At 43.0% G+C, this 22,634-nt stretch overlaps 1 protein-coding gene across 2 annotated transcripts in view; it reads right to left on the reverse strand.

The window, feature by feature from the left end:
• Nucleotides 1–22,281, reverse strand: part of ECPAS (Ecm29 proteasome adaptor and scaffold) — a 58,298-nt gene extending 36,017 nt beyond the window's left edge. Inside the window, exons 1-7 of one of the 2 annotated variants that reach the window (XM_065747071.1) lie at nucleotides 22,239–22,281; nucleotides 14,072–14,202; nucleotides 8,849–8,965; nucleotides 6,459–6,577; nucleotides 5,610–5,762; nucleotides 1,874–2,039; nucleotides 1,197–1,336 (exon numbers count right to left, since the gene is read on the reverse strand). In XM_065747071.1, the coding sequence (XP_065603143.1) occupies nucleotides 1,197–1,336; nucleotides 1,874–2,039; nucleotides 5,610–5,762; nucleotides 6,459–6,577; nucleotides 8,849–8,965; nucleotides 14,072–14,202; nucleotides 22,239–22,275 (863 nt within the window). In that variant the 5' untranslated portion in view covers nucleotides 22,276–22,281. Of the gene's footprint in view, nucleotides 1–1,196; nucleotides 1,337–1,873; nucleotides 2,040–5,609; nucleotides 5,763–6,458; nucleotides 6,578–8,848; nucleotides 8,966–14,071; nucleotides 14,203–14,566; nucleotides 14,780–22,238 lie in introns of those variants that run through there. The other variant, XM_065747072.1, reaches the window with a different exon arrangement.
• Between the last annotated feature and the right edge of the window lie 353 nt (nucleotides 22,282–22,634).

Consider the following 22,634-nt stretch of genomic DNA (forward strand, 5'->3'; position numbering starts at 1 on the left):
ATTTTATTCATACAAGGAAACCGATTAAGTCTGTATGCATTTCACACACAGAATGTAGCGGTAAGAAAATCAGTCCCTTCAGATCTGAAAAGAGACTGAATTTGTCTCAGGACTTTTCTCAGAATATACTGATTGAGCTGATGGTATCTATTGGAGAGACTGTTTCAAACAAACACATATGAATATAAGAATTAAGCAAAGGAAATAAAATTATAGACACTCAAAAAGAATTGAGGAAGACACAACCTCCTCTTTCAGCAAACAGCTGATTTCTAAACAAGTGCATGGTGAGGTATGCTCTAGTTCTCATAAAAAATTGAACATTGCATATTAACATGCATTTTGTCCAAGTGCACTTTGCTTTTCAGAATACAAACACCAAGGGAAAGATGAGACAATTGGTAGAAATGCAGAATACCTTCCTTCACCAGGCTTTCCTACTGCTCTCCAGACAGTAGGACCATCCTCCCTGCAGCTTTTGAGGCACAGAAACAGACTTGAATGGAGACAGTTTCACATCACATAACTGACTCCAAGTAACTCACTGCTTCTAGTAATACAGAAGCTACCCACACTCTCCAAAGACAAGTCTCTCACTCATCTCAGAACATGAGCCAACATACTTTACATGGTCAGTGACTCAGTAAATAGGATCAACAGCAATTTTTCTAACCTTCTTAAAGGTTAAAGACAGAAGTATCATCTGTAGATGATGAAAGCTGACCTGTAGACAAGCAAAAATGAAAACAATGGCGGCTGCCAAACTTTCTAGACAACAGTCCACTTCACAATTCCAGTCTCTTTACTTCCTAGCTAAATTAAATGGAAGTTCTCTTTCCCAAGAAAGGCAGTATCTATATATATTCACCAGCTGTGAATCACCTACCAAGACCTTACACGTCAATGCTAACCCATACGGGACAATCTGGAAACCAGGGAGTAAGAAAATGGTTCAAATGTAATATCAAAGATGACTGCAAACAGTTACAGCTTCAGCTCCAGAGTCTACTATTTTCACAGCAGTGAGTCTGAACTACACTGTTCCAAATCCCAGCCCCATGTGAACATGCAGGATCTATGTGTGGGATTGTACCCCTCTTTTCCTCAGAACACAGCCTCTCTGGAGCATTACATTAGCTGCAGTGAGCATTATTAAAAACACTAGCACCACCTTTTCTAAATATCCACATCTGTACCTTTGTTTGCTCTTCAGCTCAAGGTCTGCTGCAGTGGCCACACTGTGTCTTGTATCACTGGAGGCTACAACCAGATGTACAACAGCTTCAAGTTCCGGCACTTGCTCTGCTTCGATGAACTTCACTATCCCCAGCTTACACTATTCAACAAAGTGGAAGGTAAAAGCAGTTTTACTGACAAGAAAGCATATGTCAAAATAACCACAGCAACCCAACCGTCTGAAATGCTGGCTTTTGCCTATTAAGCTGAGGTTCAAATGCTCTCCTCATATCTTTAACAGAATCATTCTCTCGTATCCCTTCAAAGCAATCACCTGCATACTGATCAGGGAAACTCTGTGGACACCTGCTAAAAGGAAAGGTTTCAGAGAATAATTCTTCCACCTTGCTATCTCCAAGAGTAAGATGCAAGAGTATGCTGTGGTCATGCCTGCTTCCCAACCATCTCAGAGAACTGATGGCAGAGTGAAGGAGGCGCACCTCCCACCTCTACACCACTTTCGGAAAGCTTGTTAGGGCACCATGTCCAAATTACTCACTACATTCGCTAAGGCAAATGAAAATCTGGCCAGAATTAGTTTAAAAATGTTTCCCTCAAGCCTTCTCTTGCTCTGTGTGTAGCTGTCCTCATTACTACCTCTCAGCTCCCCAAGATCAGTCTCTGTGACTGCAAGTACCTGCTCCAGCAGCTCTGGTGTCCATGGGCTATCTCCAATTACTCTCTTGGCTGCATAAAAGCTCATCCCTGGAGGTGGCTGAGGGATTCCAGGACCTCCCACAGTACTTGAAGAGCCCTGGCCCAAGGGCATGTTTTGCCGACATTGAGATTCATTCAGTACATACCTAAATATGGAATGGAGCTTCATTAGAGGCTTTACCACTCCACACTGCCATTTAATTCAAATGGGTAGAATTGAAATAATCTGTACAACTTGATGCATTCATCTTTAATTAATCGATGACTCTCACACAAGACAGAATTTTAATCATTTGAGACTCAGTTACCATCTACCTCCAGTGCATCCTGCAAGAGCTACAGCTATCTAAGAGATATAAAGAGAAAAAGAGAAAGCCAAGAGCAAAATAACAAACTCTGTTAAGGAAAGGTCCACTGGCATTTCTGGGAAAAGGAATCTCAGGTTACAAACAAAACAAATTATCTTGGCTATATTAAAAGTCAGACAAGACTTCACAAGGTTTTATTAAAAGCTTTAGCAACATTTGTATAACGTCTGTGAAACACTTCAAACTTATTAAGCGAAATAATGACATGTGCAACACAACAAAGTACCAGGAAGCGATTTCTGACAACAGAAACAAACTTACCCATTGGAAATGGCAGTTTAAGTGCAGGGGCACAAAAAGTTACATATACAGAGCTCAGCCATTTTGCAGACCGTCAAGTCTAGTGTTATGGTTTTGTGATTTTTGTTGTATTATTGATATTCCACATCGTAACATCATGCGGTGTACTGGGAGTTAAAGAGTTAATGCTCCAGCTCTGTGGATCGTCAATAGTTCTGGGTGTACCTGTCTCAGAAGAGAACTACATTCCCCAGAGGACTTTGCGATGCTTTGCATTTTTACATATTTCCGCCCAGAGGGAAAGATAAAAACTGTCTACGGTCACGGGACTCTCTCTTCCCTTCGGGACCGAGCTCGGCAGTGGGTGTTTGTTGCAGCCGTCTGCCTTCAGTGTTAGCGTAAGGCCTTCGGTTTATCGGACACTCTCTCTTGCTCATTTTATTTATTTGCCTCAATTCCAATTATATTGTATTATACTGTGTTATTTTGCTTTCTGATATCTTATTTAGTAAATTAGCTTTTGTAAGAGACTAATATTTTATACCATTGCCTCAAAGTTTGCTTATGAACATGTCCGAACATGTCCAAGCTAGTCCTGGGCAAGGGTTGTGAAATCCTTTGTCTAAGGGACAAGCAGATGGGCATGTCCTGGGGCAACGAAAGAGAGATAAGCTGCAGCTCAATGGCCACTGAACACTCTTTTGTGTGGTACTCATCTCCGTGGGGAGATAGCCATCTCAGAAGAAGCTTGCCTGGCAGGCTAGCACGGGATTTGCCAGTAGGGAAGAGAAATGAAGGATAAAAGAGGGATTGACCACCATGAGATTGTTGTGGTTTTGTTGTTGTGGGTTGGTGTTCTTCCATCGGAAACCTCACGAGCTGATCCCTGCTGCTGAACTCCCTGCTGGGCCTGCTGCCTGAGATGCTGCTTTCTCCTGGACCTTGCCGCTCCTTCGAGGTGTTCTACCATCTGAACCCTCACGAGCTCATCTCTGCTGCTTCTCCGGTGCTGGCTGACGCTGTTCCTGGACTTTCTCCATGCTTTTTCTCCCGTGCTGACCCGGTGCCGCTTCTCCAGGACAGCTGCTTGCTGCTCAGGGCTGCCCATCGCTGCTGCTGTTCTCCCCGCTTCTGGGATCCTGGCTGGTGACTATCCCCGCGTTGTACAAATCCTTGCTTCTTTCCTATCTTTCCTATCGCTCGCCTTCCCTTCCCCATCACCCTAACAGTGTCTGCCTTCCCCATCTCCCTGGTCAATATTGGTAATAAACTGGTCGGACCAACATTTGAACCGTTGTTTCTTAATCTCATGCCGGGTATACACATAATCAAAGAACTTCTTTATATTGGAGCGTGACAGCTTTCCTCCTCAGATCGTTGCGCTGTTTTGTTCCTAGGCCCATCTCCCTTCTCCTTTTTACCTTTCCCAATTCCCCTTCCCCGGGGCATGGGCCCGTGGGTCCCCTGCTTCAATTGTCACAATACTGGGTCAAACTGTCCCGCAAACCAGTGACACATCTAGCCAACTCTGAATACTACACACCCTGGCAAAAATCACCCTGCCTCTCCCTGTACTTTCGGAAACTGGCTCAATACAAGCAGTTCAAGAAAGCATCAAAACTGTAGTAGCGACCAGCAATAACTGTATTGCTCGAGACAGCCACACTTTGCTCCTCATTCCAGGACACAGAGAACAAATAGAAGTGAGCAATCTCAACAGTAAGGACAGATGTTCATCCTAAATCACCAAGAAGAAATTTTGATGCCATAATTGTAAACACTTCATTTTGAGTCTTAAGCCCTAAAAGTATGGGTTTCTTGTTGTTTTACTATGTGTAAACTGGCAAGGCCAATTCAGGAACAGGCAACGACTGATCAAGTTCTATCAGGCATAAATTAGCTGCCAACAATTGCAAGATCTCAGCCCAGGGAGCAAGACTTTAAAAATAGGGTCAACCAGAGCCACAGGCTAGATGAAGACACTCTCTGAGCACCTTCTGGATAGAAAATCAAACCATGAAAAGATGTCTACTCCTCTCCCCAAACATAACAGTCTCTCTGAGTATTTAAAAATTAGTTGTCAAGCTTGGCCAAAATACGAAAGCATAAGGGACTGAAGTCTCCTTAAAATGCCACAGGACTTCATCTCCTGAAGCTACAGACACATTAGTGTGGGGATGAACCTAGTAGCATACACCTGAGCAAAGTGATGACAATAAGTGACAACAGGCTGGGCATTCTGATCTCTCATCTGCTATACTATACACAATCAAATGGCAAGAATGTGGCCTCTGAAACTGCTGACAGGCACATGGCTTCCACAACAGAGCTGCATGGAGAAACATCACACAATCACAATTTGAGAAGTCACTCTTGCAGGATAAGTCAGTAATGTGTCTCAAAGATCCTACCAGAATCCAGGAGCTACTAGAAAGACATCTTTTCCAGTGATTGAATTATTTCTATTTTACCCCAAAAGTTTTTCAAGCAATAAAAAGACCTTTAAAATTGGTAGAAAATAGCTTCTGAGAATACTTGATTTTAGACACCAAAAGATTCCTGACTAACAGTGAGCAGTAAATTCAAGTTGTTCTGTAAACTATTCTTGCTCTCAGAAACGTGCTCATACAATGACACACCATTACAGTTACATTTCAGATGCAAGAAAAATCTTGTCATTGAAGGTTAAGTTCTGAAAAGTACAAGTATTCAGACTATGCTTACTTATGGCCTTGGAGGATCAAGACTCAAAACTCAACAGTAGAAGTATGAACATTTTGATTTGGTTTTCTACTTTAAAGGTTTGTTTATTTAAAAAGTAAGTTCATATGCCATATAGCTTCACATTTACCCCGAAAGAGGTCAAGGACAGAGTAGCATAATACCTAATTAACCAGAAAAAATATGTTTTGTTAAATAAGGAACATGCTGATTCCATTCTTAAAATATGGACCCTGCTTTGTATATTCCTGAAATATGTAATCAATATCATTTGAGGTAGGAAATAACACTGCATTCCAATTAAGTTTCCAAGGATGCAGTTTGTGATGTTTCACACATCCATCCAGAAGACATTACCAAACAAGACCAATACGAACTCTTACTTACCCATAAGGCATAAGAAGTACATCCAACATGAAGTCCAAAAGCAGCTGTACAGTCTTTGGTTTTTCAGCAAGATTAAATGGAGAAGCTGCTGCTTTCAGAGGTTCAGCAGGATATTTCATGTGAAAAAGGGTTGGTATTAGAAGATGCATTAGGCTGAAAAACAATTACATTTACTGCGACTATTTAAAAAAACAAAACAGTTTATTCCTAGCATTAAAGAGATCTTCAAGAACAGATACAGTCCTTAATAGCAAAAAAAAGAAAATCTTAACAAAACTTAAAATGATTAAATCCAGTGGCCTCTAATACTCATTCTACTAAACAATGGAAGGCAGAATACAAATTAAGATTTGTGTTTAAATTAAACCATAAAGTGTGCATGCATACACACACTCACACAGTGCTGGAAAGACAGTCACAATCTTTCAGACTTCAGTATTTTGCAATTACGCTGTCTATAAGAAGTGTAAAGACATAAGTTTGAGTCTGCCTACAGCAGAAGTTGACTGACACTGTTCAGCTTCAATAAAGTGCACGCACAAAGTAGTACCAGTACTTATGCACTGGTACACCCAAATTCCCCAAAGCTCGCCTCACCCATATACTTTAATTTTTGGCAGGGTAAAACCATGCTCCCAAAGAAAACAAATATCATGACACTTATCTCTAGAACACCAGCAAGACTGTACTGCAAGACTTTTCAACAAGCCTATTTTTAAAACTGAATAAAGTAGAAATATGAATAGAAAACACACAAAAAAAAAAAAACAGAATTATTTTAGGAAAAGATACAAATGACTTCATTAAAACGATACAAACAGAATTTACTCCAAGCATACATATTTATACCTGTCTTGCTGTGGTTGGGGTTTCCCTTCCATTGCAGTGAGAAGAGTGGGAGCCAATTCACACTGTCTTTCCACAGGCAAACGAGGGTATCCCATCTTAACATAAATAATGGTAAAATTCTAAAGAAAGAAAAAAAACACACATAGTAATGCAAAATATTAATTCCTTAAACTCTTCTGGAATGCTGTATTGAAACGTGGATGCTGGAAACAAATTCTGTTTGGAAGACCAATTTCTTAATTACAAGGCTGAATGGACTGAAAGTTTTTTGAGGGCTGAAAGAAAACCACTCCTATGAAGAAAGGTTTGGGAGTTGGGCTTAGAAAAGAAAACGCTGCACGAGGATGACCCTCCATTGCAGACTTCCAGTACTTGAAGGCAGTTTAAAAGCAGGAGGAGGATGAACTTTTTACACAGTCTGACAGTAACAGGACAAGAGGAAACGGGCAAGGGGAAAAATACATGAGATATTAGGAAGAAATTCTTCACCCAGAGGTCCTGGAGCAGGCTGCCCAGGGAAGCTGTGGGTATCCCATCCCTGGAGGTGCTCCAGGCCAGGCTGGATGAGGCCCTGGGCAGTCTGACCCAGTGGGTAGCAACCAGCCCTCAGCAGGGAGTCTGCAACTCTGCTTTACCTAAGCCACAACTTCAGTGAAATCAAACACACTGTTTTCACTTTCCTATTTCTGTAAGAAAAATGCTACACAACTGAATAAATACAAAGTCAGCAGCATAGGCAAGTTTTCTCGGTATGTGTTTCTGAATCATCACATTTAAAAGCTGCAAATGCAATACAAAAAGAGTCCAGGGACAAGACAGCATAGCAGTACTGAACACTGGACCATCTATAATTGCTACTATTGATCTGAATCTAGCGTAGAACTGGAGCGATAAAGAACCGTGTGTTCAATGAGCTGCTTGAAATAAGCATGCAATTTCAGTTGTCAAATTCTGTATAAAAAAACAGAGAAAGCCACAAAACACTTAAAAATTAACAACAAACTGCAACTAAGAGGTTAAAGACTAATAAAGACGAAGGATTGAAAACAGAGATTTTTCTCGTCTTTAATTCATTATGGTAGTCCCTCAGAATGAAACTACACTGAAAAAATAATAACAGAGAATTCCATAATGATGCTGACAGTTCTGCAAGCTCTCTTCTCCAGCTAGACCAGTAAAATATGAAGCCTAGTTATGACCTACTGATCTAGTTACAATCTGCTCATCCCAACTACCATTCTGTGATCAAAATAAATACCAAGTTCAGCTTGTCAAAGGGTGCAGTAAAGAGGAGGAACTCAGGGGACACCTACATGCAGGGAGAAGGCTGGCAGCCATAGTACACCACTGCAGACCAATGCAGTGCAGACCTCAGCTGGGTACCTGACTTGCTGGCCATTATTTGGCAAGAAGTACAAGCAACAATTCATAGCAGGAAAGCTTCAAACACAGAAGCATATCTACAAAGCGTTGAAGTGGGAAGCATTACATTTCTTCATAGATGGCACTTGCTAAAATTTTTCAAAGCCCACTACCTCACTAAACATAACAATATGCACCACTCATACATCAGTGAACATAGATTATCAACACATACTGCCAAAAGCACAGTTTGTCTTCAGCTACAATGGTTCTTCTACTGCTCTGCGGAACGCTTGCAGACTAGAAAATAGCATCCACTTCCAAAAGGTAAACTCTGGATAATCCTACTTTTTTGCAGGCAGTCTGAGATTACTTCCGTGTGACTGCAGTTTTAAAGCAGAAATACTTTCCTTTCTGTTTCTGAGGCTTTATGTTTCCCATTAGCACTATGTATGACGCAGGAGACAAACAAGACGAACAGAAAGCTTCCCTCCAATTTTATCACTTGTTCATGATTGGTATTTGCAATAGATTTACCACAGCTCAAATGACAATCATCTTTCTTAGTCTTACAGAACATCTAAAAACTGTTTTTCCTTTTTCATCTACATTTAATGAAACTGCAACAATAAGCAGTTTTCTTCTCTTGCTCAACAAGGGTCTTGACCCTAAAAACAAACAAAAAAAACTTTCCTCATGTTCAGAGACATGCAGATACTTCAATTAAGATCCTGTTTCTGTAAACATCAGGATAAGGATTGCCAGCAATTTGCAGAATGGGGCTGCTACAATAAGCAGGCTATCTACAACAGAACCAACAATAACGATTCATGAAAGATCAAGAGTAATTTTGCAAAATCAGTAGCTTTGCTGTTTTATGAAACTAAGTTCCATCCGTACCAGGTGCCGATATCATTTCTACAACATACTTGTTAGGAGAACAGACAGAATTCAATGCAGAAGGTTTAAGCAATATCCTGCTTATTTCAAGTAAACCAGCAGCTATTATTGAAAGAACAGATACTTACAGTGACAAAAGACACTGCAGAAGGATCTTGATATTGAACTAGCAATGTCTCTACAGGAAGTTGAATTTTTGGGCGACTTTTTATTCGCTTGTTCAGATGAACCAGCAGCTCCATGACCTGAGAGGAAAGAAAGAAAAAGAAAAAAAAAAGAAATGAAGGAACCCCCACTGCTCATCTACCTGCACTGCCTGGGTGGGAACTATAAGAACTGAGATTGAAGAGCCTGGGAAGAAGGGGGTAGGAGGAAGGTGATTTCACTTTGATCTAGTTCTCACTGTCTTACTCAATTATTTAACAAAAAAAAAAAATCATCTTCCTCAAGCCTTGTAAAGCTTGCTCGCGTTGGTAACCGGTTAGCAATCTCTCTGTCATTATTTCCACCCACAAGCTGTTTCACCTTGTGTTCCTGCTGTGGAGAAGGAGTAAGAGTGACTGGGAAGGCACCCATCAATCAGCCCAGGTCAAACCACCACACAAAGTGCCCAGAAGTAGGGTGAAGGCAAGTCCCAAAACTATATGTTGTTATATACTTCAACATATTGGCATACTGGCAACACATTGATATTATTTTTTGTTCATTTATTAATTGAAAGATAGTGTTTTAATTGTATTGAAAACTGTAAGATTTCAAACCACAGTTAAATTGTCTTATGGCTTTTTAAAACAACTCAATTTCTTTTTATCACAAGGTTGCTCATCTAACAACCAAGGGAAGCCCGGAGACCTGACTCTTTGCATTTCAAAACTCTCTCTCACATCCTTCTGCACAGGATATCCAGCAAACCACTGGCAAAATCATAGTAGTTATGCGTGACAGTTCAAGCTCACAGGGTTACATCAGTGGTGAGGACCACAAGCTGCCAGAAGTCAAGGAGTGTTCTAATTTTGGATTGTCCTGTGTGGAGGCAGGCACTGGACACCTTCAGCTTCTGAAGCTTTGTTGTCAGTCAGCACAGAGATATATTGGCAGATGGAAACCCAAATTATGGACTCAGAGAAAGGGGCACTCGATGCTGGTCATTCTCATGGCTGTCCCCTAGAGTCTCAACTCCACTTTCAGAATCAGAATTTTACAATTCTATTGTAAAGGTAGTACATAGAATTAATACTAGAATAACTGCAAGAGAGTCAGAACACAGTATGTCAGTTTAGTCACTTTGTCTGTAGTCAGTAACTGGGAGAACAAAAATTGTCCTTCTCTTTCCCTTTTACTTGATCAACTTTTTAGCCTTTCAAATGGTATGAGCATTAATGTAAAAAACATATATTCCATTGCCTTAACATGCACTCAAGGCTAGAGTTCAACAACAGGTACATCTCTGTTGCCTACTAAGCAAGATGAGCATAGGAAACCTAGGTATTTGTGTTCACAAGTCATAAGCCTTCAAAAATAATTTCTGACATTTTCTCCCATTGATTAATAGCAAAATAAAAGCAAGCTGAACTCTGATACTATGGAATAGAAAGAAGAAATATGCACACTTATCAGATTGATTTGTCTAACAAGTTAAATACTCAACAGTATCTGCTCATCAAGATTAAAAACTAGAATTGCTTTCCTCTCCCTTCTGTATCACTAACAAGTTATTTTGATGTCTATGCACAACAATAAAGAGAAAAAAAACACATCCTGAATTTCCTTGACATATCCTGAATTTGTCATGAATGAAATGTCATGACATGAAAACCTACTACTGAAAGACAACTTCCCTTCGCTGATATATCAAGAGTAGAATTCAGTCATTTCTTAAACTGCAAAGGATTTGCTTAGCACCGGAAAGCCCAAGGAAATGTTAAGTGGTGATGATATCATCACTTTGTATGGATAATAATCTTTAGTTTGACTACATGTCATGGAATCGAGTGGATTTATCATATACCCTATCATGCACCAGCTTCTGGTAAAATTGAAAGGTACAATGGGTTGTTAAAAACCATGCTGAAAGCAATGGGTGGCGGAACATGTAAGCATTTGGCAGAAGCCACCTGGTTGGTCAACACTCAAGGATCTATCAGTCGTGATGGTCCTGCCCAATCCAGCTCTCTACCTACTGCAGAGGGAGATAAGGTCCCTGTAGTACATGTGAAGAACATGTTGGGAAAAGCGGTTTGGGTTCTTCCAGCTTCTGGAAAGGGCAAACCTCTCCGTGGAACTGTCTTTGCTCAGGGACCTGGGTCCACTTGGTGGGTGATGCAGAAGAATGGGGATGTTCAGTGTGTACCACAAGGGACTTTGATGTTGGGGGACGCAGTCAATAATTCCATGTATATATGGTGTGTGTGTGTGCGTACCTAATGCACGTTAATCACTGCCCATATATGTATGTATCTATCGAGCATGATGTAGTGATGTGGAATAAAGGGCAGAATGTCATGGATTTATGATTTTTGGCATTGGTATTCCATATCATAACATCATGTGGTGTATTGGGAGTTAAAGAGTTAATGCTCCAGCTCCATGGATCATCGATAGTTCCAGGTGTACCTGTCTCAGAAGAGAAGAACTACATTCCCCAGAGGACTTTGCGATGCTTTGCGCTGTTACATATTTACACTCAGGGGGAAAGATAAAAACTGTCTGTGGTCACGGGACACTCTCTTTCCTTTGGGATGGACTCAGCAGTGGGTATTTGTTGCAGCCGTCCGCCTTCAGCGTTATCATAAGGCCTTTGGTTTATCGGACACTCTCTCTTGCTCATTTTATTTGATTTATTAGCTTTAATTCCAATTATATTGTATTATATTGTGTTATTTTGCTTTCCGATATCTATTTAGTAAATTAGCTTTCCTCCTCAGATCGTTACTGCTGTTCTGTTTCTAGGCCCATCTCCCTTTTCCCTTCCCCTTTCCTGGAGCGTGGGTCTGTGGGTCCCCCACACCAATCGTCACAGATCTGGGCTGAACCAGCCCGTAAACCGTTGACACTACATAAAAATGGAAAAAGGAAATAAATTTTATTTTACTATTAATTTTAACTACTGTACTTAATAAGAATGATGTGTGATTTCAAGACTTCTTAAAATTTTATTTTCAAAGGAGCAGTGGTTTCTTTTTCCTGAATTTCACAACACTTGCCATTTCTCAAGTGGAAAAAATTTTGCCTCTGTCCAGGGCAGGGAGACAGTGGAACTAGAAAATCATTAAGGTGACTTCAGACCCAAACCACTCTGTGATGCTATGAAAATTAAAATACAAAAAATACTCTAAGAAATTTCATCAGCTAGTTGAGTGCATTTTTCATAGTTCTAAGAGTACATGATAAACAAATAATCAGAAGAACCCTCCTGAGTTTGAACAAGTCTCTCAGCACAGTGCAATTCAATCCCCTCTCATGAGTTCACCATTAGGTCCAAGTTTTGTGCAGATCCTTTTCAACTGCTCACACCTCTGCCTTTCAGGTCAAATCCTCCTGGTAGAACAGTAAACACAAGCAGGTGCTCCTCTGTCAGAATCCAGGTCAGGTCTCTCTTGCCTTAAACACAAAGTTTAAAAACGCTTCCACACAATCATGCAATTGCTATTTCACAATACTTGAGTGTGTTGCAGCAGTTCAAGATGCAGGTCAGACAGCAGGAAAATATACATACCCATGTACAATATGGATCTCTCCCGAAGCCTGGCTCTGCTCAGAAGCTGGCACCTGGACATATAAGCCATCAAGGCTGCAGCAACAGAACATCACACACATACACAGCATAGGCCAGGTATCTCCTGGTCCCTCCAGCGATGGACCCTTCATGGTCTCAGCCCCAGAGATAAAGTCATCCACATACTCAGCTTCAGGACACCCTCCTGGTGGCCATTAGCAAATTCTACAAGGACCACATTACTAAATGGGTCTCATCCCCATATCCTTGCATCTCTCCAGCAGTTGACAAACTAACCTTGTCCCACCAAGAGCCAGATTTCCCATAGCCTCACTCTTAGAGACCATGTCTCTCCATCTACTGGCACACAGACAAGTTCCCTCTGACATCAAAATAAAGGTGTCTCATTCAAAACTCAGGCAGAAATGAAATTTAACAAGAATACAGGACAGACTGTACGGATCTGGTGCAGGACAAGGCCAGACAAGCATAACAATCATGAACAGTTCACACATCACTATCCCGTTTTATCCACTCATTCCTTCATTTCCCCACAATTGCTCCTCCCTAAGCCACTTAGGTCCACATCTTTCTCCACCTTTGGTTCCTCCATTAAACATCAAAGTTAGGCTTGAGCAATCCCAAAACACTCTTTCCCCATATTCCCTTGGGTGCACTAGCCATAGGCAGGAGCACCTCATTCTAAATAGTGCTATGACATTGGCTAATTTTGGTGGGTTCCACATCTTAACAGTGGAGCTGAGACTCTCTAGAAGCAGCCACGAGAATGATCTGCACAGAGTGCCCCTTCCTCTGAGTCCGTAATTTGGGTTTCCACCTGCCAATTTATCCCTGTACTGACAACAGAGCTCCACAAGCTGACAGACCAATGACTGGGCCTGAAAGTATGTGAAACAAAGTGCCAGTGTCACTTAGGCACCTCCCTTTTCTGCTGTGCTCCAGAGCTGTTGTGCAGACATGGAGTTGAGGTTTTATTACATAACCTAACGCAGGAAACTGAATTCCTTAGGTACATGTTCAATTCTAACAACAAAACATTTGTTCTTCTCATTGATCCATGTACAACTAGGAAAAGGCCAAACCATTCTGCAGGTAGTATTGAACGTGAATCTGAATGAACTCTACAACAAAGCTGCCTTCTGTATTAGGGACATGAACTCTGTCAGACAGACATTAAATTACATCTTCAAAATGATTTGGTTCTACTCCTGCTGTCAGGCAGTGAAAGACATCCATAAGAACACCTACATGGTGTTTTGCTCAGAGAAGGAAGCTTGCTCCACACACGCTATTAGCCAGGTAGATGTACAACAGAGCCCTGTCCTGGAAGCCACAGCAGATGCCTCTGCAGAAGTCAGTCTCTGTTTCAGGCTAACTCACAGCAAGCTGGCTTCAAGCAGAAACAAATACAGTCTATATGTGCAAAAACCACACATACACAAAACATCTTGCCGATGCAGGCAAGAACTACTTTCTTATTCTCTGTTAGGCTCATGGCACCACTTCCTGAAAGAGCAGATCTCTTCACAAAGAACACCAAAGAGTATTTTAGTGCCACAGAAAGGCATTTCCTTCTGCCTGATTAGAGCAATGTACCAGTAGGTTGCACACTTACCTTTTTACGAACTCCTTCCTGAGTGCTGGACAGCTTGAGGAGAACAGGTGGTAGGAATTTGGAAATAATATTCTGCAACTGCTCATCTGTTTCTGCATGGCCGAGGCGCAAAAACACACGTTCAAGTTGATCTGCAATTTAAAGAAAATAAGAGAGGAAAAATAAATCACCAAGACTAAGAATTGCAGTAGCATGATTTTTTTTATTTTATTTTTTTTCCTGAAATTTCCTTAGTGTGGGCTCATAATGAGATGCTATACACAAAGAATGTATCTGTCTCAGCAATGCTAAGATCAGGCCCACCTTCTATTTTTAACACTAAACCAGTAAAATTACTTCACGTATTGGCCTCCACAGCTGTGTACAAAGGACTCCTAATACAGACAGAAGCAATAAAAATTTCCTCAATATTGCTTTATGTTTTTGGGTTTTTTTTCCAAATAAAATACAAAACATGTCCAAAGGTGGTATGAAAGGTTAGCAGCTCTAAGTCACGTTCTGCACTTTCTGCTTTTGCAGCAAAGCTGTGCAGTTGTAGAGCTGCTAACTTTTTTAAGTATGTTGTGATCTGCATTCAGACCATGACGTCCCATAGAAATGACAGAGCATGAAAGATTTAGCAGCCACTTCTTATTCATCTTGTTAAATTCATGGTTCTTGTCATGCCTGGGGACCCCATTGTTGCAGATGCCATGCAAACAGAACAAAGCGACCACACAGAGCAGGACCCAATACAGATTACAGCTAGTGCCACAGCAAAATAAACAAACAAACAAACAAATAAATAAAAAGTCCAGGCAAAGTACATGGTATAAGCCCTGGGACAATTCACACCACAGCAGCTGTGAATTAATTAATCGGCTGTATACCTAGGAAGCACAAAGAACATGTTAAAATACATATATATAAAAATAAATATATGAAAAAGTCCTCAAAAAGCTTGAGACTGCTGTTCAAAGTTTGATACCAGCAGAAGAATTCATAGGACATCTTGACACAGATCCACCAGTTCTGTCCATGACCATTTTTTTTAAGCCACACAATCCAGAAAACCTTAAAGAAACCATACAAATTTTTTCTCAATCAGGTGATGACTTGTTTCAATTTCTTAATTCTTTTCTCCCAGAAAAGACATTACCATTAGTAGGAAAAGGACTGCAACTACAAAACACAGGTAAGTTCTTCCAACTTCTTCAAGATCAAGAAGAAAAAATAAATAAATGTACAAACATCCAATTTCTCATCGAGCTATCAAAAGATCATTTCAAGGAAACAAATGAGACCAAGTTCTTCAGTCAGCAGTTCAAGTACAAGAGATGAGAAACATCTGTCTGTGCAAAGGATGGAGGAGCTCCTCTTGTAAGCATTTGCAGCTGTCTTGACAGCTGTATCAGCAGCAAAGCCAGAACTGCCCAGCACAGCAGTGCTCTGGCAGCCGGGCTGGGCACTGGCACACAGTATTGGGAGCCTCCCTGCAGGCGGAAAGGAGATCCAGTGTTTTAAGGGACTACAGGCCTTGGTGCACCCTGCAGGAGGAAACTGCTTCCCTAAAGACTAACCTGGATTGATCAAGCCAAGATTAGAGGGTGACAAGAAGAACTCTCCTTCAGTGGAGAAGGATCACTGGACAGGCTGAGAGGTTAAAAAGAAAGCATAGCTGCAGAGAAGAAGTAAAAGACCAGCTGAATGTGCACTGCTGGAGGGTGATGGAACATCAAGGAAGCTCAAACACAAAACCTCTAGCCAGGAAGTCCCCCATGATGTAGCTGCAGAACAGCTTCACTGTCCTATTTTTATTTTAATCTGTCCTATCCATGTGCTGAGTCCTTACAGCATCATTCCTCCTCTGCCAGCTGTGGATTAAACACCCCCAATTTATCACCTCCAACACTTTATTTTCTGCTTAGCAAATGACAAGCAGCTGAAAAGACAGGAATGTGAAATTTTAGCATCAGGGAAATTACAAGCCAAAACTGAAGCACTTACAATGCAGAATGACTTGCAAGTTGAGCTCCCGTTTCAGACCGAATTCACAGAACATTTAGACTGTCAGCTAGTCAACAATTTTAAGATATGTATCTCCTTTTATTTTTAAATCCTAACAACTCTTCCTTTTTCAACTTCCGTTTTGTGTTGTATTTCACCACCCTGAAACACCTTCCTGCCTCAAGGATGTCTAATGACCCAGAGGGCACTCAGAGGCTGTTTGGGTCATCCTATGCAGGAGAAAGAGCTCAAGCAATCAGTGGAATCATCAAACTTTTTCCCTGGGAACTGGGATTCCAGGATGACTCTTGTAAGTCACAGTTCTCATGGCAGCTGACGTGGGAACTTCCCCAGCAACACATTCCTTCACAAGGTAAGGGATCATGCTCAACTGTAAGGAAATACAAGTGAAGTTGCTTCCCCAGGCCATTTGTTACAGCCACAAGCCTAATGGCACCTTCCTAAAGGCACAGCAGCATAGCCTGGCACTGAATTACCATGAGACAGCAGTGAGTCCTGTGGCTGTCAGGGACAATGGTATCATTGGATGCATTTAGAAGAGCATGGCCAGCAGCACAAAGGAAGTTCTCCTCCACCTCAGCTCTGCCCTGGGGAGGCCACACCAGGAGTACTGTGTGCAGTTCTGGGCTCCCCAGTTAAAGAATAGGGAACTGCTGGAGGGAGTCCAGTGGAGGGTCACAGAGATGACAGGGGACCTGGAGCATCCTCTATATGAGGAAAGGCTGGCAGACCTGGAGCTGTTTAGCTCGGAGAAGGCTGAGAGGGGATTTTATCACTGCCCCTAAATATCTAAAATGGTGGGTGTCAAGAAGGTGGGGCTGGGCTCTTTTTGGTGGTGACCTGTGACAAGAGGCAATGGGCACAAACGTAGGAAGTCCTTATGAATATGAGGAAGAACTTCTTTACAGTGAACATGACAGAGCACTGGAACAGGCTGCACAGAGGGGCTATGGACTCTCCTTTGGAGATACTCACAGACCTGCCAGGATGCTTTCCTCTGCAACCTGCTATAGGGAATCTGCTTTAGCAGAGGGCTAAACTAAGGGATCTTCACAGGTCCTTTCCAACTCCTATGATCCTGAGATTCCTATAATTCCTGTGAACTACAAGCATTTAGATAATTTCCAGCTTCTCATATTATTCAGTTGGAGTAACCAGAACTGCAGTAATGCAACAGGAGAAGCTAGGAGCAGGGAGAAAAAAAAGAGGGGGGGGGGGGGCTACCTCATTGCTTATCCTGTCTATGAAACAAGTTCATTACTTTTCTCTCCCTATTCTGCCTAGTTGGTTAAGCCCTAATGTTGCAATCACATTTCCTTGCCCTAGGTGCAGGGACAGCAGGACCATTCAGGAGATCCAAGGAATCTGGCTGCAGGTAGGAAACCAGCAAGGAATTTGTCAGCTCACAAGCAAATCACACTCCTGAGCTCCATTGCGGCCTGTATCCATAGCAGCAGCACAGGGAAACAAAGGAGGAGATGCCCATAGAGCTATAAATCTCATACACATCAATCATTCAGATCCCAGCTTTCACCCTACTGAGCAAGACCACCTCTCATGCTGCCAGTGCAGCAGAGCAGAAGTTCAGGCAAATGAATGGGTCCACACAAGATGGGACGGGGGAAGGCAGCAGACGGAGTTGGATTGCAGTCTACCCATCATAGATCTGTCCAGTACAGCAGCCCCTACAAACAACTGTAAATCTGCAGGGTTGTAGTTTCAAGGAGAGGGACCATGTAGTTCTAACACAACAAAAATAATTAAGGCAAGGAGGTCTAACTCGCTTTGCTATACAGCACAGAAGAAAAGATGGCACAACAGCACTTCGAGTAACCCGCAGCAATTACAATTAACTGCTACAGCTATCTTACTGCAGTTTGACAGAAACCAAATTTCACATCAAGGAACCTCAAGCATCTCAGCCTTTATCATTGCTAACCCAAACCAAGCACAAAATGCAGTCCATCTGACACCCTTCCCATAATTTCTCCATTCACAAGTTAATTAGAATGGTTAACAAAGACAATCTGCAAGTTGCTAGAAGCACTGAAAGGAATAAATAATTCGATAGAGTAGCACAATAGTCCCATCTAAGAAGTTGGTATTTCAGCTATGTGGGACTGTGCAATGGCATCTCCTTCCTAAATGTCACATTAAGTCCTCATCTCAAATTTAGGATGGCAATACCATCTTGGTATTTGTTGCCACCCCTAGTATCACCTGTATTAGCTAACTATCATAGCTTTATAAATTACTTGCATCATCAACAAGTCTGCAGAACATAATGATGAGGAAAGATCTCACTGTCAGAGACCACGGACCAACTTATAATAGACCAGAGGATTTACAAAAAAAAAAAAAAAAAAGAAAGTGAGAAAGTCAAAATGAACGAGAGAAAGGAGTACAAGAAGCAGGCATCAGTGGAAACAACTACTACCCAGAGTCCAGACATGCCAGGCTCTAAATAAATTACAACAAAAACAAGCTTGCACTTCAGCACCTTCATACCAATGGAAAAGATAAGGACACACACAGTCCACTGTGAGCTTTGGAAGGAACAATTCAATTAAGATTAATTAATTACTGTCATTCTGTGCAGCTCTGATCCTCTTGTTCTTGGGATACTCTCTCAAGATCTCCTTTAGATATGAACATGAAAGCTAGCAGATACTTCTTTAAAGAAAGATGATCACTGCGTTGCCCACAGTCTGGTAATGACATTGGTGACAACCGTGGTCCTAGTAAAACTTGCCCATTACATTAGCAAGAACAGGAGAAATCATGCCCAGTTAAATAGGAAGTCCTCAAAACATTACACATGCCACAGCTAAGACAATGACCTTTCACTAAGGATTAAAATAAACAGAAAAGAACAAACAAACTGCATGAGTAAAGGAATGAATACCAGAGTTTTATTTTTAAAACTCATACCATTAAGTTCATGCAAAATTTGTCATAGCTATTCATGTATTTTGGCATAGTCACAACTTATTTCCTAGAGGCTCTGCAGTATTTTCACATAGCATTCAATTTTTATGAGGGTTTTCTTGAATAAAACATGTCTACAAAAGGAAGAACACAAAAGGAATTTAACAGTAGGTGCTGTGTAGGAAGAGACCTTCTCTTCCACCATACAGGAAAGAAAGTGGCAGGACAACAAGATGAATCTTTGTATCTCTGCTTACAGCAGCAGCACCTAATCTGCTTCCAGTGACACAACGTACTTGGAATGTGAAATCCTCAAGTTACCATGGCAATGCAGTTACCTATTTGTGAGAAAACCTATGTTTTGCTCCTTACATTTTTCATTTATTTATTTGTTTCCCCCCAGTCTCCATTTAAAATTACAACAAAGATACAAGACTGGTTGCTCAAGACCATAGCTCTTGCAAAAAGCAAACAGATTCTGAAACATAAGGTAGCATATAGCATACAAGCTTAACAGAGAAGTCACACTAATTCTCCAGCTTCTGTGACAAGCTTCCAAGACCCTGCTGACCTGTGCCATAGCATGGCCAGCATTATTTCTCAGCCTTCTCAATCCTGCAGTCAACAGCAAGCCTTCAACCTGTTCACTGAGACAATATGCCCCTTCTTTAGTTCTGCTCTACAGCAGCTTGCCAAGCAGAAGAGCAGAAAGACATGGAAAAGATAAAGCAAAGAAATAAAGTGTTTTCTACCCTCAAATTAAATCACATGTAAGTTTTTGGGTGCTTGGTCTTGCTCAGGGAGCTGACCTATCAATTCTGAGTTGCCAACACATCACCTTTCATTTCTGCTGAGCTCTGTTCCCATCCTTGTGCCCAGACACTCCTTCCTGTTCTCATGAAGAGGAACTCTCAGCTCCCTCAGGCATTCTTAGGTATTATGTGCAGCAGGCTGGCCATCCTGCACAGATCTCTCAGCAACATGTACTGATGTAACAGGACCAAACAAAATATGCTCTCCTTTTCATGAACACAGGCTCTAGAAACTACCAAGAGTAGGACTCCTCTTGGTAACTATACCTGGAACCTTGGAGAGAGTTTTGGGTCCTCTGCAAAACAAAGAGTAGAAAACCAACATTATGTGTACAAAGCTGGAACTTCACTTTCCTGAAAAAAATGAAAATCTGTTTGACCTATTACTGGGACTGCCACAATAAAGCACTTCCTGAAGAATGTTTCAGTACTGCAAACGAACAAGAAGCCTCAGTTATTGGAGCTCCACAGAACCAACACTGCACCAGTGCCCCCAGCATCTCCCCTGGAGGGGACACAGGACGTCTCTGCCTGGATGGCATGCAGGTTTAGGGACAAACATCTGCTGCAGAAGCTCCAACATCCCTGTCCCTTGAGAGCAAAGCAATTGTTTCCATGCTATTCTGCACACAGAAGGATCAAGTTCAGGAATCAAACGGGTTCATGCCCACTGTGCCACTACTAGAACAGACATCAAGTTCTTGTTGAAATGGAATTAGACTGTGGGAGAAAATATATCCAGCACGCTTATAGCAGCAAACAGTGAGTCAGGATTTGCTGGTGCTATTCCTGGCTCGACCAGTAACCCATTATGCGCCCAAAGGCAAACCACTTACTGGAGCATTTGTAGAATTGGGCTAATCACCATATTGTTCTAAAGGCTCTGACTGGAAAGGAGTGGGATATAACCCTCATTCCCCAAAGGGCCTTCCTCATTTCCATCCTGTTCTTCCATATTACAGACTTCTTTATTTTTTTTACAGAAGCTTGAATAGCACTCCAAATTCCTTATACCTGCAATATGCCAGGCTTACGCCTCCCAAACAACTGGCTATTACTCAAAATTTCTCTTGCATCTGAACTCTCACAGCTTCAGGATCTGTTCAATTACTTTGCACTGATTTTTAACCTTCATTTTGATGCTGCTTGCGACCTCTTGAACAGCCAGTACCCACATACGCAGTCTAAGCAAAGAGTTCTGTTTTACTGGTGCTACAGAGCTAAATACACATACAAGGAAAACTGATCGTCAAGTCTAAAACTAGTAATGATTGTGCCTGTTATTTTATGACATTTCATCTTTCCAAAACGAGACAGATTCCTTTCCACATATACTAAAGTTTTAAGCGTATAAAAAGAGGGAGTGGTTCAATTTCTCATTCCTCCTTTGCCTGAAGGAAAAGAGTTAATGGAGAAAGAGGAATTTGAGTAAGATGACAGTGGCAGGTATGGGGGAGAAGCCAAAAAAACAATTAAAAAAAAAAAGCCAACAACACTGTCTTTCACTACTGGTAAGAAAGTACCAAATTCATTAAAATCTGCTCGCTCTGAGGATGCAGCAGAGCAGCAACGACTGTGCCACGCAGTTTTTGACACAAATCTCACTCGGAAGGCGTTGGAGAGCAGCTTAACACAAAGGGCTGTTGAGGAGCTGATCCGCAGCTCGGGACTGCTTTTCGCACGGTCAGCTCCGGGGCTGGGAAGACAGAAACGCCGCACGGACAGAACTGCAGGCGCTGCCGCACCAAGCGGCACCGGGACCTCCAGGAGAACAGCAGCAGCAGCGAGGCGCGCCGCGATCACAGCTTCTCCCAGCTGTCAATGGAATAAATAGCCTGGCATTCGTGTCCTCCAACCCGAGGCTCGTCGTAACCTGAAGATCTGCGGCCCGCCACGAGGCCCCGCGGTTACATAAAGCCCCGCCGCTCAGCGCTCCGTGTGCCACCCGGCCCCGTTCCGCTAACAAAGAGCAAAACAAAGACAGCACCTCCACAGAAGCGCACAGAGAACACCACCGCAGAAAGAAACCGCAACGGCATCAGCGGCACCAACGCGCTGCGAGCGCTGCCCTTCACCTCGGGCAGACAGCGGACCCATCGTCCCAGAGCAGCCTTTCGTTCAGCTGAGTCATACGTCGTCTATTAATTAATCCCAAACGGGAAGAGCCCCGTACACCGCAAGGGAGCCGGGGAAACGGGACGGCGCGCTGTAAGCTGCGCGAGCCGCAGCGGGGACGAGCGCACCGCGTCCCGCAGGCCCCTCCCCACCCCGTCCCTACCCACTCCCCACGGCCTCTCCCCGAGCGCCGCAGCCCCGCAAGGTCACACGCGGCGGGGCAGGCCCTGCTGCCGCCCCGGAATACATTTCCCAGCCCCGCAGTCCTCCGCCGCCGCCCCGGTAGCGCGGTGACCGCCACTCACTGAGCTCGTCCTGCGCGGCCGCGGCGGCCGCAGCCATGTTGTCGGCCGGGTAAGGAAGGAAGGAAGGAGGGGAGGAAGACGGGCAGGAAGGCGGAAGGCGGGCGGGAAGACGTGCCACGCTCAGCCTGGCCGCCGCCGCGAGGCCGCTCCCGCCCCTCTGTCTGTCTCTCCCCGCAGCTCCGGACCGCTCCCGCCTCCTCCCCCGCCCCGACGCAACCAGCACGGGGGCCGGCCGGGCCCCGCGCCGCCCTCCCTTTATATTTAGAAAGAGCTGAGCCATCGCCGCCCCGCCCGCGCCGCCATCACGCTGACCCGAATCCATGCTGCCCTCCGAGCCGCCCGCGCCCGTCTGCGCGCACCGAAGGGGCGGGGGACGAAAGCGCTGCGTGGCGGTGC

The sequence above is a fragment of the Cyrtonyx montezumae genome, unplaced genomic scaffold (assembly GCF_038088225.1).
Source record: "Cyrtonyx montezumae isolate F1298 unplaced genomic scaffold, pur_monq_1.0 scaffold_41, whole genome shotgun sequence".
NCBI classification, from domain to species: domain Eukaryota; kingdom Metazoa; phylum Chordata; class Aves; order Galliformes; family Odontophoridae; genus Cyrtonyx; species Cyrtonyx montezumae.